Here is a 17,600-nt window from a genome sequence, read left to right as displayed (position 1 = left end):
AAAAGAATGCTGCTGTGATTTTTCACATTGTCAGACTCAGACAGACTGTAAAAGGCACCTAAGTACCCATCATCCTTCATACTACCCACAAGTGGTCTTATAAATTTTATAGGCTAAGACTAGCATATCCTTAAGTATGCAAAAAATTATTCCATGATAATTATAAAGGAGCAGCCATATCTACCTAGTCGAACTCTGCCACAAATACTTGTGTCATTTGCTGTCCTAATCTCATACCATAACAATTTCTGCTGTTTGTATGGGAAAGAAAATCCAATATTCCTTTCACATTTTCAAAAACTGCCAGCCTGATGCTGATTCAAATAACTAAACCAAGAACTGAAGTTCTCAAGGCTGATGGAATCACTAAGAATGGTGCTCCTGAACAAAGAAGTCCGGGTTATATGAAGCTCTTTAAATCTTATCAAGTCTACTTTAGGCCTTTGATTCTTATATGGAACTAGCATCCTACAAAGTTGCCAGATGAGCTGAGAGAAAGCTAAGGAAATAACGAGGAAACTGAGATGAGGTAAGCTAGACCTAAAGAAGAAAAGCAGCCACCTCTCCTGCAGGGCCCTCCATTCAGGGTCTTCCTGGAAAACCCCCTGGAGGAAGCGCTCCTGTTGCAGTTGGAGTGAACACCCGTCTTGTTTAACCACCAGCAGGGGGATTCCTTTCTGGAGAGTCCATGTAGTCATCATCTCTTTGACCTCTGCATTTTCCCCCAGAAAGGCGAGCTGAAATGACAGGTGACTATGATAACTCAAGAGAGAGGAGACAATCCAAAGACAGAGGGACAGAAACTTCCATCTCCTTGGATGCCAGAAACAAGGCTTGGGGAACTGAAGACTCGGACTGGTATCTCAGGGAAGGGTAATCCAGGCAACTGGATTAGGGATGGCTATCCCAGGGCTGCTCTCTGCAAATTACTTGAATTGAGGGATATATACAGGATATAGTAGGGTGAATACATGGCAGGAAAAGCCAGTGAAAAGGAGGTTGAGACTGGAGTCTCTTTCCTGACCCCTTTCAAAAACAAGCAAACAAACAAAATAAAACAAACAAACAAACAAAACCCTCAAATAACAGTAGAATCCAGGAGGGGTGGTTTACGAGGGAAATATCTCTCTTTAGGGAAGCTTTAAATATTTCAACAGAACAATTTAATATCAATAGAGGTGTAGTGAATGGAGAACAAAACCTCTGGCTGCTGCACTGCTAGTATGGGTTTCTGATCACTGGATGATGCTGAACCTTCCTTTAGAAAACACAATTTAGGGCCAGGCGCCGTGAATCATGCCTGTAATCCCAGCATTTTGGGAGGCCGAGGTGGGCGAATTGCCTGAGGTCAGTCTGGCCTACATGGTGAAACCCCATCTCTACTGAAAATACAAAAAAATTAGCCGGGCATGGTGGTGTGTGCCTGTAATCCCAGCTACTTGGGAGGCTGAGGCAGAGGAATTGGTTGAACCAGAGAGGTGGAGGTTGCAGTGAGCTGAGATTGTGCCACTATACTCCAGCCTGGGCAACAGAGCGAGACTTTGTCTAAAATAAATAAATATAAATTTATGTAAATATATATTCAGGGGATTACCATGACTCTTCGTTTAAATAAAAAGTTTTCCTTTTTTCCCCTGTGATGACTTTCTTTTGTCTTTCCTGTAGTGATTCTATAACTTCCCAGAGGTAAGGAAAAAGAAAAACATATACTGTATTTCCAAACCTAACAGCATACTTATTTTGGCATTTTTCAGAGCTTAAGGGATGCCAATGCAGTAGTAACCACTCAAAAACATTTTGCCTGAGATATTTTTAGCTAGCAGTGGGGTTGTGGGAAAGCCGAACTATAACAACAAAAATATAGTAGCAACAGCATTGTCCCCCTAACTACCCCAAACATTTCCCCTTCAGTTTTGTTTTAGAGAAAATCGTGGGGGCTCTCTTTCTCTCCAGCTTTTAAAAGGGACAGGTGGGCTACTCTGTATGTCATACTCACTCTAGGTCAGGCTATTCCACAGATCTCTTCTACTCTGTGACTCTCTTTATCCTTACCATGTTACTTGTCATCTTGGGATCCGAATGACAAACTCCACCAGATGTAAAATCACTTTCTAAACAACTCTACAAAACAAGAACAAAAGAACACTGCAATGTAGGCATCATTAGTTGGCTGAACGTGCACATTAGCCATGGATGCAGGCATTTATTAAAAGAGCTATATGAAATAATTCATCCAGACATGATAATGAACATAAAAATGGAAAAAAAGGCATGTTTGCGGTGATCTAGGATAGAAGTCCACAAAAGTTATTTCTTTGTGTTATATATACGCATGTGTAAAGTTTCCTTAAAAAGTTCAATAAAGTCATTAACCGTTCTAAGGAAGAATCAATTTGTTGAATTTTCTATCCAATTCTTCTCTTTCCCTTAAGAAAGGTCCTATTTTATTATTTCATGCTGCATGTTATGTATGCCCCTATTTAGCATGTAGGCAACTCTGTCTAGTACTGTTAACTCTCCCCTGACATATTACAAGTTCTTTGACAGTAGGGGAACACCTTTGTTTACCAAGGTATTCCTACAGTGGCTATCACAACAGCATGTGATGAGTGTACAATATTTCGAACTAACTGGGAATAAAATAAGAATTAAGAAAAGTACCAACTTGGCAATTGACCCTTGAATAACCAGTACTTAAGGGCAACTGCAAATGAGAAAAAATGAAGAATGTGCTAAGGCTCTCAAATGCCTTTAAATGATCTTATGAAAAATAACAGCAACTAATTCTTCTCATTCTCAAGTTGCTATTGACATGTATTAGAATTGACTTTATGTGACACAATGGTGGGCAAGATATTTTCAGTAATTTATTATTTTAATACTACAGGGCCCTTTGGTGTCAGAAGGGAGTTGGTCAAAATCTAGGACCTTTAGGGGAAGATTGATGGGGGACTTTTCTTAAAACTAGGAACTAGCTGTGATATAATTGAATAACTATTGGACTTAGAGTCAGAAGACAAATTTTAAGTACTGATTTTCTCACTGACTTGGTGACTTTGGGCAAATCTGTCCCTTAATATCAGTTTTCTCACTTATAAACACGGAGTAATGATGATTACTTTATCTTTTGAGATGATTATAAGCATGATGTGACAAAAAATAACACAGGAATTTACACTGCTGGCCTAAAATGATCTGGTAATTGCTGGCCAAATTTTCTTTTTAACTCCCACCCTCTACTGCCAGTATGCACACCAAATGATAGATTCTTCTGTGTTGGAGGGGAGCTAAACTGATGTCTACAAATATACATACATGCACACACACATAGCAAGGGAGAGGGAAATGGAGAGGGATGAGAGACAGAAGCAACACAATACTTGGTGCTGAGAAGCTTAAGCGGAAGCATGGAGAAAGAGTGTCTGGACCACTGACGGTGGGTGATGGAAATGGATAGTAAAGAGCATCTTTATATGTTTTTTGTTTGTTTGTTTGTTTTGTTTTGTTTTAAGACAGAGTCTCACTCTGTCACCAGGCTGGAGTCCAGTGGTGTGATCTCAGCTCATTGCAACTCCGCCTCCTGGATTCAAGCGATTCTCCTGCCTCAACCTCCCGAGTAGCTGGGATTACAGGTGCTCCACCAGGCCTGGCTAATTTTTTTTTTTTTTGTATTTTAGTAGAGATGGGTTTTCACCATGTTGGCCAGACTGACCTCAGGCAATTTGCCCACCTCGGTCTCCCAAAGTGATGGGATTACAAGCATGAGCCACCGCACCAGGCCTATAAGTATTTTTGTAAGTAAAAACTATGTATTTGAATATGTCTCAGGATTTTCAAGAAATGCAAGTAAAAAATAGGAGCTGTGAAATAATTTTTGATTGTTGGATTTTGTTTCTTTAACCACAAAATCACACATCAGTTGGACCATAAGTGTGCTTTATAAGGGCACAAAAATATCAAATGAGATAATCAACATGAAAGTGCTTTTTATTCTTTAACTTTGATTTTTTGTTTATTATTAATTATTGTTATTATTATTATTATTGAGACAGAGTCTCGCTCTGTCACCCAGGCTGGAGTGCAGTGGTGCAATCTCGGCTCACTGCAACCTCCAGCTCCTGGGTTCAAGTGATTCTCCTGCCTTAGCCTCACGAATAGCTGGGATTACAGGCAAGCACCACCATGCCAAGCTAATGTTTGTATTTCTAGTACAGACGGGGTTCCACGAATTGGCCAGGCTGGTCTCAAACTCCTGACCTGAAGTGATCTACCCACCTTGGTGTCCCAAAGTCTTGGGATTACAGGCGTGAGCCATTGTACCCGGCCATGAAAGTGTTTTTAAACTGTAAACTGCTGCATAAATATTAAACAATATTATTACTGTCCCTGGGACACAAGTGCTTGTAAAAAAGAAAGGATCTCTTCTGTCTACAATGACTTAGGGTTCTTCTAATTACAGGTATGAGTTCTCTGGGTCTAATGGTTCTATAAAAAATTATTTTCTTTGCAGTTGGAAATTTTAAAATATTTTAATAATTATTAGAATCATCTGAATTAACTGAATTTTTCTGCTTTGGCTTTCCTATTATCTACATGAATCCCAAAGACAAAGAGACCATAAGTTATTTAATCAATCATTAACTGCTTATTAATCACTATTATAAGATCAACATATGCTAGGTGCTATCACATTAAAAAAAAGAATAGACACAATTTTTGTTCTTAAGCACATTATCATTATTGAACTAATAAAAACAATAAAAGAGGGTACTATTATGTGGAACAGATTATAAGTGCACTGCTAAGAATTTAGCAGACAGGCAAACGAATGAGGGCTGGAACAGTCTGTAAGGAGGAGGTGAAATCTCAGCTGGATCTTGAAAGTTGGGTGGCATTTGAATTGTTGGAAAGAAGAAAGGGCATTTCAGCTAGTAAAGGCACTAGAAATATAGGCACAATGATCTAGAGATTGAGCAAGATTTCTTCTTATAAGAGAGAAGATTAGTTTTGCTCAACAAATATATACACATTGGGGAATACAGTTGACAACCTTAAAATTTGCCAGAGATTAGGTGTTATATGATAGAAATTACAACATTTTAAAGATTTTAGATCAAGGGAACATAAAAGTGTAGGATTAGTCGTAGAAGAGAAACCAAAGAAAGTCAGGTCAAATAGTGAGCCCCTGGGGCCACCCCAGCGTGACATCCTAGTGTGGTGTTAGAGGAAAAAGGGAAGTGCTGCCTTCTATAGACCATGACAACATAGCAAGCAGAATAAATATGGTTGACTGACAATATATAGCTATTTATAAACATTCACAATTATTCTGTTACTTTCTAGATTAAATAACAGTCTATCATTACCCAACATATGACTTACATTTGACAGACTGCTCCACAAGTCATCATTCTTAGCATTTCTATAGCTGAACTTCTTTAAGTACTGAATTATTCCTTTCTGGAATTTCTCCTCACCCAGAAAATCCTTGAGCATATTCAAAATACAAGCTCCCTTTAAAAAAAAAACAAAAGAGTTGAAAAAAGAGATAAAGAAAATGGTAATATGGTATGTTTTTAAAGGAAGCTTAAATTTTACGGAACATGTGTGATGTCTGAAAAGTGAACAAATAACAAGTGAAACAAGTAGCAGGAACTGGCACCAATGACTTAAACTGCTGATTCTATAGTCATTATTACATTTCTTCTGAAAGCAGAGCTTCCACCTGCACGTGATATTTACTACCTTGTTATAGGAAACTTCATCAAACATTTCCTGTATTTGAGTCGGGGTTTCCGCTGGTTTGGAGATAGGGCGGGATGAATTCAATGAATCTTTTGTAATTACTTCAAAACACACATTCAAAAAATAGTCATCCTAAACAGGGAGAAAAATGTTTAGTTTTAGTTTCTATTTGACACTGTAAAAGCAATAGAAAACATAGTAGGTTTAGTAAGATGTTCTTAGAGGTAAGATTTCAATCGATATTTCTTGGGAGATGTTTCTTTTCTTGTATGTATTCCCCTTTGGCCAAAGGGGAATACATCTTTTTAAAGTTTCTCTACTTTAAAAAGATACAAATCCAATATTCCTTCAGACATTGCCTGAATGTTTACCATGTACCAGCCCTTGAATACAGAAATAAAATAATGGTTTCCATTTAGTGAATACTTGTTACGTGCCTAGACCTATCATCTGCAATCCTGTCAACACCTCTGCAAGGGAGATATGGTATATGCATTTTACAAATAAGAATATATAAAGCTTTGGCATTAAGCCACAAATTCAGTACATACACAGTAACAAGAAGAGCCTAACTTTGAATCCATGTCTGTCTATAGTGTACTGGACTAAATATATATCCCAAAGACCTAATTAACCATTACTAACCACCTTGATATGCAAATTTGTGTAGTGTTCAGACCACTATATTCGTTTTTAAAAAAGACGTACCTGAAGAAATCCCTTCACACATTTTGGGGAAGCCAGCAGACCCTTTGGAAATTCTAGAAAAGTACACCCCCAATGATGCTGATTTCAGGTTACATGCCGAGAACTCTCTATAGTACCTAGTAGCCATGGGCATTCCTGTGCAGATGTATACAAACAGTGATGTTCTTTCCTCTCAACCCACATACACAGTTCTACATTTGTATTAGTTTGCCTTCTCTCTTTACAGACTTTGGGGTGACAGATTTATGTTGATTGTTTTCTAAAACCTTCAATGTTTCATCCAGTTCTGTGATCTGTTTCGTGTATCAAACAAAATGCCATATGTTCAAAAACCACAACGTTATGTAGTTTTTCTGTTTAACATTCACTTGAAATTTTAATAGTGAATTGATGATTCTTTACACCATATAGTATGATACACAGAATTGTGAACTTACAAATTGCAGCTCTGGATATGTAGCATTAACAGCGATAAGTTCCATGTATTTTGCAAAACCCTCATTAAGCCAAATATCATTCCACCATTCCATTGTGACCAGGTTGCCAAACCACTAGGAGGTAAAAACTCAATATTATTAGAAGTTAAACAAATAAAAATTATTAACTTTAGCAAAAAAATACAATGGTTACTAACTTTTTTTTTATTAGTTAGGATCTCTCTTCTCTCTTTGCTACCCTTTTCTCTCTCTACAATTTTCTTCTGCTGATTTCCTTGCCTTCTTATTCTCACCACCACATTTTTGCTTGGTTTTCTTTTTTCTTTTTTTTTGTGTGTTCTCAATGCCCTTAACTCTTCGACTTTCATTCTATCTGCCCAACATTTCCTAGTTATTAGATTTAATATTAAGAAAGAAAATGGAACACTTTATGGAGGTAGTTTTTTTCTTTCCTGCCCAATAAGAACAATCTCACCTTGTCCTTGATATATGATGATGTTCAAGGGAGAAATATAAATCCAAGTGTCCTGGGTGAAGTTATCTTTTTATATTAAGTAGCAGGTACTTAGGAGAATCATAAGAATTCATTTAGGGCTCTCAGGTTGTTATATAATATTACCGAAGAGCAAATTCAGTTGTTAACCTCTGCCCCTGACTTACTTCAGTGGGCCACTAGAAACAATAAAGGTCTAAGATTTAAAAAATATATAAATCAAATAAAAAGGATGCATAAAGATAATTGACATATTTACCCTTTACCTATATTTGATCTGTATTATGCATTTTAAATATTACTATTCTTTTATGTGCTTTTATGTTTTATTTATTTAGTTTATATGCCTAATACTGCACATCTAGTGTATGTCTCTAAGATTGCAATCTCTAGACGGACCAAAGCTTCAACAATAAGATTCTAAGATTCGGAAGAGCCTGGTTATAGTTACAGAACAGAAAATTATAAGTCTGTAGCTTCTAGAAACAGTTTAAGCACTATTCCTTTTCTGACAGTCTTCAGATTACTTTACAAGTGGGCAGCAATCTTCTGAAGGGCATTCATGGAAAGGGAGAGGTGTTTCCTCAATTTGAAAACCGGTGAATATAAGAAGTACAGGATAAACTGATTCTAGCCACTTTACCAGTTAGCAAGACTAGTTTATTCATTCATTCAGTAAATACCTACGGAGAACCTACTGCGTTCCTGGCACCATGCCATATGTTAGAAATACAAAGATGTATATAATATAGCCACTGCCTCAATACAAATGATGGAAGTCAACCAGTAGACAAATAAATACAGTAAAGCAGGTGCTAAGATCAATGTCTTTGCCAGGGACAGAGGGGATTCCAGGAGGAAATGATCAGTTTTGCCAGGACAGTGTTCATTTCCTGAGCCTTGTAAATAGTACTCAGGTATGCTGAATATCAGGTAGTAGGAGCAAAGGCAGAGTGATACAACCTGGCATGTTCAGAAAATGGCAGGTAATCTTGGATAGCTAAAGCTTAGGTGTAGGCAAGAGATGAGGCTGGAGAGGTAAAAAGGATCTGGGTCATGGGAACCTTGTATGCCAAGCTAAGACAGTTGGCATGAGGGAATCTTTGCCAGGGTTATGCACAGAGTGACATGTTAACATGGTAATCAATGGGAAGACAAAAAAGTGGGGGCAAAAATTCCGGTGCTGTTTGCTGCTTCAGCACTTGACTGCATCTCCGTGGAAGAGAAGCTATTAAAGGGAGGGCCAGAGGGAGCATGGAGCCTCAGAGGTAGAGCTCACAGAGCACTTCCCTACAAACAATTGGCAGAAAGATTAGAAATCCCCAGACTCAGTTAAGTGCTTTAGAGCTCCTGGTGACTCATGATCAAAACACCTAAAATGCGCCAGTGGGGAGATTTTGAACCAAAGGAAGCAGCCCATGTGTTCTCGAAGCACAGTGTTGAGCATGGCTCTCTGTGTAACAGAGTATTTAGTTCACTGCTTTAAAGAACAAACAGCTCATTATTGTGGTGACGATAAAGGATAAAGTTAAAATGTTTTAAATAAGAGATTTTACCAGATTCTACAACAGAATGATATTTGCCCACTTGGTGAAAGACAATTTTGGTGACTTTAATAATTTACTGCGTTACTGAGAGTTTTCAGAAATGAAATAGAGGGAATAGTCTCCAATATCTATAGACCTAGTTTTACAATTCCACATTTGTATGTAATACAGTGTTGATAGATGGCCCTTAGATAAGTTATTTCGCAAGGAATAGTAGTATTTCTTGTAGATGTAGTGGCCATTGTCATCATCATTAATAACTAATACTTATTGAGTGCTTACTATGTGATCCGCACACTTTCCCTATCCATAATCCTCACAACAGCTTTATGAAACAGAACTATTATTAACTTAATTTTATAGATGGGGACACTGAACTTCAGAGAGTTAGGTATGTGCCCAGGATCATCAACCCATCAAATTTCACTTGAAGTATTTCATTATGGCCATGTAAGCACAGGTTCCAACTGAAGGAAGAGTGATTTTGCCCTAGATTGGAATGCCAGAGTACCAGGGGATATAAGGAGAAATATTTTTAGTAGAAATCTTTATTTGTAAGGTTTCCAATTCTGTGCTTCATGTGTCTGTATAGTCACTTCCCTTCTTTTCCCAAGTGACATTTGAAGGCTTTGCTTTGAAAGGTTTTAGAGGATAAATTTAATGGCTACTTCTCGTAATAAAATTCCAGTATGCACACCACAGTTCAGAGACTGAGTACTGTGCTACTTGTCATTGTGTTAGGTTTAGTAGTCTCTAAGTTCCCCTCTAGAGGTAAATGAGATGATTTATTTTGTTTCAGGAAGATTGGTCGTGTTCTATATAATGTTATTTTGAACTGATATCGAGATAATGTCATGAGTGCCAAGTACCTGGTGCGCCAGTTCATGGGCTATGACTCTGGTGACCCACAGTTTATCGGAAGCAGAAGAGGTCTTGGGGTCAAAAAGCAGTGACGTCTCCCTATATGTAATGAGGCCCCAATTTTCCATGGCTCCAGGTGCAAAGTCAGGAATAGCAATTAAATCTAAGAAATAAGAACAACCATACTTGAGTTTTATGGCTCCCACACCAGAAATAGAATTTGCTCTCTGCTCAAATACACTATGATCCTTTAAGCATAATTAAGCAGACTCTTTGAAAACATCAAGAATATCTTAACATTGACAGGGTGTCTTATAGTTGCGCTGAAAATAATCAGTGCCCATTATCAAGTGGAATAAGTTGTACAAAGAGTTTTGTAGATGAAGTAACATATGGACATTTAACCATTTTCTTCCTGAAAGTGCTGAACTCTGAAAATATTTTGGGTGCCTTACTGCCAAGAAAATAATTTATTTAAAACAATCATATTGTGTTTTATGTTAGTACTGCTGAAAACTTTAAAAAGGATATCAAATAATTTCTAATATGTTTGAGATTCATCAAAACGTATAATGAACTCATTTTTAGAAAAAACAAAAAGATGCATGATTTTAATTTCAGGAGAACACCTCTTAGGAGCCATCTCTATAGTCAATATTTCGATTGATATTTCTAGCAAATATAGCCTCTATTATGAGCACATGTCCTTCTAAGACAGCAGAGGAAAAAAGCTCTGGGAATTGATTCTGACTTCAATTTCCTTTTCAACACTGATATTTCCTCTACTTCTTAAGAAAGTGTTGTGGGGGGAAAAGGTGCAATCTAATCATTTAAACAACTCAGGTATAATGCACTAATTTGCATTACGTGTGTGTGTGTGTGTGTATACCATATATGTGTGTGTGTGTGTATATATATATATATATATATATACCGTATATGGGCATATATATATATATATACACACACACACACATATATATATACCTGTATATGTGTGTGTGTGTGTATATATATATATATATACACCGTATATGGGCATATATATATATACACACACACACACACACATATATATACCTGTATATGTGTGTGTATATACATATATATGTACCTGTATATGTGTGTGTATATGTATATGTGTGTATATATATACACATATATATACATATATACATACATATATATATACACACACACATATACATATACAGGTATAAATGTATGTGCATGGTTTACTATCCTTTGCTAATGATTTCACGTAGGCTAAAAAATTTCTGGCTAATATTTAGTCTTTGAGTTCTGCTAGCTAAAATGTTCTGTTTAGCTGGAAAAAAAGATAATTTTTTAAAAGTTTGAAATGAACCAAGTCACTTGGCTTATAATTACATTGTCTGGAGTTAATACTGGTTAATTCTAGTACATTAAAAACAAGTATACATAACACAATCGAAAACTAAATTCGCGCTAATAAAGATTAGTATTCATTAGCACTTCAAATGTGGGAATGACTTTTCTTCTAAATTGCATTGATGATTTTATAGTAGTGGGACTTATATCTGCTCTATTTTTTCCTAAGCTGCATGCTTCTTTTCCGTTAGTCTTAAAGATATTTCATATGCTCTTTAAGACTGCATTTTTCAAGAACAACATTAATATTGTTGATGGCTGTTGTTAATCTTTCCTTGACTTTTGATCTAAAGTACAGCAGTGAATTACGTATAAATGGGATTTAGTATATCTGTACTAAAGGGTATATAGAACCTGCACAATAATAACAGAGTAAGACTCAGGAACTACCGAAATAAGCCCCTGGATATAGCTTTTAATTTTTTTAAGCCTGGAACTGTATGCCAATTGATGGTCCCTTTTAATTTATGTAAGGAAAATGCATTGGAGTTGAGGGCAAGAGGCGAAAAAGGACAGGATAAGAAGTATATCCTAAATTCCAAAGGAAAAAAAATGTTTTGTCACTGTCAGAAACCCCAAGCACTAATCTTTATATGCTATGAAACTTTATTCAGTTTTTATATGCTCTACAACAGGGGTCCCTAACCCCGGGGCCGCGGACCAGTACCTGTCAATGGCCTATTAGAAACTGGGCTGCATGGCAGGAGGTGAGCGGTGGGCGAGAGAGCATGACTGCCTGAGCTCCGCCTCCTGCCAGATCAGAGGTGGCATTACATTCTCATAGGAGCATGAATCCTATTGTGAACTGCGCACGTGAGGGATCTAAGTTGCATGTTCCTTATGAGAATCTAATGCCCAATGCTCTGAGGTGGAACAGTTTCATCCAAAAACCATCCACCCAACCTTCGTGGAAAAATTGTTTCCACAAATCTGGTCCCTAGTGTCAAAAAGGTTGGGGATCGCTTCTCTACAACATTCTAAAAATAACGTTTTTTATTTTTTATGATAGAAAATTAAAAGCAAGATAGACTATGAGTATCATCTCATGTAAAGACCTACTACCACAACCAGATGATCTGTTTCCTGCAATTTTTAAAAAATCTGTTCCACAGTCTTACCATCCAACCTCAGTGCCCAATATAGATAACGGATGGAGGCATACTTTTCAGTTCTCTCTCTACATAAACTTTTGAGAACTTTTATAAAAGATTGCTGAACTTGTACAAATAGGGTATGGTGATTCCTCCAGAAATCCCTCTAATTCTAATATGCAATGTGTGTGTGTGTGTGTGTGTGTGTGTGTGTGTGTGTGTGTGTGTATTTTTTTAATGGCAAATCCATTCTGTAATCAATGCTGCTGGGCATAGAAGAGCAGCATGACGGGAGGTGTGTTTCCCTCCCATAGAAGAGGAGCATAATGGATGAGAGCATTGATGTCCGCCACAGGGAGCCACAGCGTCTTGGACACGTGGACCCCTATTTTGAACAGAGCAGTCACTGTGTTCCTTCTTTTTCTCCCCATCTCTTTCCTGGACCCTCTACCTGGCTTCCGTCCCAGCCTCCAGCGTGTGCCCTTTCTGATGAGCCTGGGAAAGAGTTCGATGCAGATATGTTAACGTTAAACCTGATAAAAGAATAGAGAAATGATCCACACTGTTGGGGCATCTCATAAATATTTTATTTTCTACACTCAAGAATCATCTCTGAGGAACAAATTATTTTTTCCTGAGCTAACTGAATACCTCAGTGCTCATTTAAATCACATAGAAAGAGAAAGAGGGAAGAGATCAAAGCAAGTTTTATGAGCAAAAATGCAGACAATAATGTGGAATTTGAACATACCCAGTTTGGAGAGTGGATAGTAGATATCAAAGTACTTTTCGTAAAAATCAAGTAGCTTCAGTGATGCCTGCAAAGCATAATGTGTTTGATTCCGTTTGTCTGGGGATGCATAGATGGACACCTGGGAAATGTGGATCAGAAGAGGTTTTTGAATGACAGCTCCCTGGCATAATTCCATTCCTGATAACCCTCTCACACAGAAAGGCAGACTGCATCTTTTCAAGAAAGTACTAAGATACCATTAAGCATGTTGTCAATAAGGATAAGAGGTTCTGTGAAGTATTAAAGCAAAAGTCAGTCTTGAAAATTACAAACACCCTGAATCTTCTGTTACAATCCATTTCCTCAGTGCTCATCTGTAACTTTCAAATCATATTAACCCATTGTATCATAATCCAAGTATATCATAGAGAGGAACCCACTTGAGTTCATCTCTATGATATACTTTAACACTTGTCAACTAGCTTTCCAAAATGATGACCACAAACACAATTCAAATAAAACATAGGTTTCTTCTAGACCTATGTGGGAAGCCATGAAGAACTTATTGGATCTGCCCTCTGTCAAGCTTGCTTTAAACTAAGAAATGCTCAAATATGTTCAATGGCTCCCCCAAAGAAATTAGCTATCAAGTAGAAAAAATAGAATTAGATTCAAATTTTCTTGCCTTCCAAGTATAGAGCTACTTTTATTCCATGACCCACTTTTATGTTCTGAATTAACTGAAGTCCTTCAAAACTTTTATGCAGAAAAAATGTAAATGGCCACCATTTTTTGACAGTTTACCAGGCACTGTGCTGAATGCTTACATATAAAATCTAATTTAATACTTGCACCCACTCTATGAAGCAGGTGCCATTTTAAAGGTGAAGCAATAAAAACACATAACGATTTAGTAACTTGCTCCAGATCACCCAGGCTGAAAGTTGTAGAGCTGGGACGTGAATCCAAGGAGGCTGACAGGAACCTGTCCTCTGAAGTGCCATACACCTCCTGCACATCCATGTCTATGCATAGACATCCATGTCTAAGTGCAAAGGTGCCATGATGTGTATGTGTGCTACACAACTCATATATCTACATATTCATGAACATAATACGTATGTAAATTGTAATAGATACTTTATACCAATTTTTCTTTTTTTGTTGTTTTATTCTTTTCTTTTCTTTTTTTTTTTTTTTTTGAGATGAAGTCTCACTCTTGTCACCCAGGCTGGAGTGCCTGGTGCAATGTCAGTTCACTGCAACATCCGCCTCCCGGGTTCAAGCGATTCTCCTGCCTCAGCCTCCCGAGTAGTTGGGATTACAGGTGCCTGACACCATGCCTGGCTAATTTTTGTATTTTTAGTAGAGAGAGGTTTCACCATGTTGGCCAGGCTGGTCTCAAACTCCTGACCTCAGGCGATCTGCCAGCCTCCGCCTCCCAAAGGGCTGGGATTACAGGCATCAGCCACTGTGCCCGGCCTATGCCCATTTTTCAAAAGCATTATTTTATAACTCTTTAAAAATGTTTTTAAGTCTATAATTTGGTCCCTTGGGATAAGAAGTTCTTTTTTATTTATTTAATGTGTTCACTGATGTTTGCAAATATTTAACTACAAAGATAATCATTAGGTATTGTTGTAAGTTTTTGCAAACAACAAAGACTCTAAAAATTATAAAGATCTTCTTTCATTGAGGGAAAAAAGTTATAAAAAACAGTTGGAAACTGTCGGGCACGGTGGCTCACGCCTGTAATCCCAACACTTTGGGAGGCCAAGGCAGGAGGATCACCTGAGGTCAGGAGTTCAAGACCAGCCTGGTCAACATGGTGAAACCCCATCTCTACAAATATACAAAAATTAGCCAGGCATGATGGCCTGTGTTTGTAGTCCCAGCTACTTGGGAGGCTGAGGCAGGAGAATTGCTTGAACCCAGGAGACGGAGATTGCAGTGAGCCGAGATAGCATCATTGCACTCCAGCCTGGGCAACAGAGTGAGACTCTGTCTCAAAAAAAAAAAAAAAGTCGGAAACAACATACATGCCCAAAAATAAGATACTGATTTTAAAATCCTTATTAAACCTCCATGCAATTATTAATATTATTTAAAATTTTAAATGACATTCAACTTTTATGGCATATTTTGATAAAAATGGGTTAAAAATAGTCAATATATTATTGTGCAAAGGGTATATATGTATGTGTGTGTGTGTGTATATATATATACACTTTGAAAATTACCTTTACATATATAGTAAGTAAATACTGTTACTATGTACACCCATATATGCTGACATACATATAGAAAATATTTGGAAGGCTTACATTAATATTATCAGTAGTTGTATCTTGGTGACAGGACTATGGATAATTTTTAATTTAGTTTTTTATCTATCTCTTTTTGTAATATAAACATAATACTTTGATAACAATGAAAAACATGAGAAAACAAAAGTTCATTGCTCTCAGGACACTTTTCTGCACTGCGTAGAACGTTAGAACTCAGTCTCACCTTGACCCCTGATGAAGTGAAGCCACTCACAGAGTGGAAATCACAAACTATGTAGGCTACAAGGTATGTACTCATTTTTACAGTAGTTTCAAAGTGATCTTCCAAAAGACCTCCTTCAAGTTCAATTGTCTTAACCTACAGAAAGGAAAAGGAATAATCAGTACTTGAAAACTGGAGTATTTCATAACCATGCCTATGACTTATGGCAGGTGAGTTAGAGGCAAGCCTCATACTCTGAAGGACAATCGATGACCTCCTAGGGGGGCAATGGCCTCTCCTAGTGTTCTGCAGCCTCTCTTACCTCTATTGCTTTTACCCCAACACTCTGTTGAAAACAAAAAGCCCTGCTTTTGAGATCCCCAAAGCACAAAAATGCCAAATCTCATTTTGTTGATTGAAAGCATAAAAATATTACATATTTATATTTTCTTAAAATGCAATAATTTCCAACACTGGCATCAATTCAACTTCTGGGCTTTTAAGTAAAATACCAGATAATGGCCCCTTTCCCTTTATTTGTTGTACAAGAAATACACCCCTGTGGAAAAAGAAAACAGGAAGTGAAACTGAACTAGAGCCTTCACATTATCTTTTAATCCTGTTATGTGGGTGTGAGGTTGGTGTTGTTTCTCAGGTGAGGAAACAGAGACTCTGAAATGTTCACAGAATTGTTGGAGATCACATGGCTAGTTCCACGGTAGGACCAAGATGTGGATGTGACCGTGTGACTCCAAAGATGATGCTCATTCTCTCACTTGCTGCGTGACAGCTTGAGTCATGGTCTTATTTTATCTTTGCTTCATTGATTCAGCAATGAAAGCAGTCAGGCCAAGGAGGTCATTAGTAATTTAAGCTTCTGTCCATCTCCTGAGGAAGCAGAAACTTTTCAGCCTGCAGTCTCGTCAGCTGCATCTATCAAGATCACTGGGTAATGACTGAATTCTATCTTCATTTGGTCTGGGCAGCTTGTCTCAGAGATGGTCTTCACCATGGTACAATGCCCCCAAATACTGAATGGATACAGATCCAATAATCTGAAAACATTTTCTTCAAGCTAGTCACAACTCTTAGACAGGCTCTTCCCCACCTCTATCCCTGAGCCCTTTCTGGGAGTCAGGCTTATGATGATGCTGACTGCAGCTTATTAAGCATGTTTGACATGTTGGATAAGATTACGATTTGCTTTGGCAAGAGAAAATAGCTTGAAGCATTACCATAAATTATCTAGTCTACTTTGATGGCAAATGTTTTTGCTACTAAATTCTACAGAATTTAATTTTGCTGAATTCTATTTGAAATCTATTTCTAAGCTCCAATAAAGAGGAAGGTACTGATAAAATACTGTAAGAAAAGTCAAAGTATATACAGGGCTGTAATTTTTAAGAACTCTATCCAGCAAATTAATTTTCCCCAACAACAGTCTCCATTTTTAGGAAGCTGATTCAACCAGTGTTCTCTGGATATCCACTCCCAGCAGAGGAGATGCTGTCTTATGGTAGGGGCTGAGAGCTGGGGTATTATTGTGGTCTTCTGACCAAACTCAGCAGCAAAACCATTTAGTCAAGTGTGTGGAGGGGTTACTGGCAGAGGCGTGAGGCTGTGAGACTATGGGGAAATGCGTCTGGGCTACTAGAAGGCTGGTGGCAGAGATGGTTCGGAGGCAAATGGGCGTTTGCTATGCTTTATCCCCACCAGATGAAGACGATACAGTCCATGGAGGCTGAGTTTTGTTCAGAAACCTGGAGTGACCCATGTAGATTAACATTGCCTTAAATGGACATGTATGGGGTATTAGTGTAAGTTCTTCCAGGATGGTGATGTAATCCCCAAGTACAAAACACTGACTGCTAGACAAGGATTTAGCTGTTTTCTCAATACCAGCAGAAGTTTACTTGCATGGCAATTGTCACCAGTGAGTGTGTGTTTCCTTACAGGATGAAAGAGACAAATAAGTGTCCAAAAGATATGCTGTCTCTACTAGCACTTGGACCCTGCAGGGTCCCTGAGTTTGAGACCAGGCTGACTAACGTGGTGAATCCCCATCTCTACTGAAAATACAAAAAA

The 17,600-nt window shown here is 37.8% G+C and overlaps 1 protein-coding gene across 4 annotated transcripts in view; it reads right to left on the bottom strand.

Annotated features, from left to right (window-relative positions):
• The window catches only part of ERAP2 (endoplasmic reticulum aminopeptidase 2), a 50,241-nt gene that overhangs the window by 17,502 nt on the left and 15,139 nt on the right, over nt 1-17,600 (bottom strand). For all 4 annotated transcript variants that reach the window (XM_063811396.1, XM_001138529.7, XM_003310768.6 and 1 more), the window contains exons 4-11: nt 15,537-15,671; nt 13,044-13,164; nt 9,800-9,954; nt 6,891-7,004; nt 5,746-5,877; nt 5,383-5,514; nt 2,053-2,121; nt 562-737 (exon numbers count right to left, since the gene is read on the bottom strand). In XM_063811396.1, coding sequence (XP_063667466.1) covers nt 562-737; nt 2,053-2,121; nt 5,383-5,514; nt 5,746-5,877; nt 6,891-7,004; nt 9,800-9,954; nt 13,044-13,164; nt 15,537-15,671 — 1,034 coding nt within the window. The remainder of the gene's footprint in view (nt 1-561; nt 738-2,052; nt 2,122-5,382; nt 5,515-5,745; nt 5,878-6,890; nt 7,005-9,799; nt 9,955-13,043; nt 13,165-15,536; nt 15,672-17,600) is intronic.

The sequence above is a fragment of the Pan troglodytes genome, chromosome 4 (assembly GCF_028858775.2).
Source record: "Pan troglodytes isolate AG18354 chromosome 4, NHGRI_mPanTro3-v2.0_pri, whole genome shotgun sequence".
Lineage (NCBI taxonomy): Eukaryota > Metazoa > Chordata > Mammalia > Primates > Hominidae > Pan > Pan troglodytes.
Note: the sequence above shows the minus strand (reverse complement) of the source record. Positions and strands in the feature narration are given on the sequence as shown.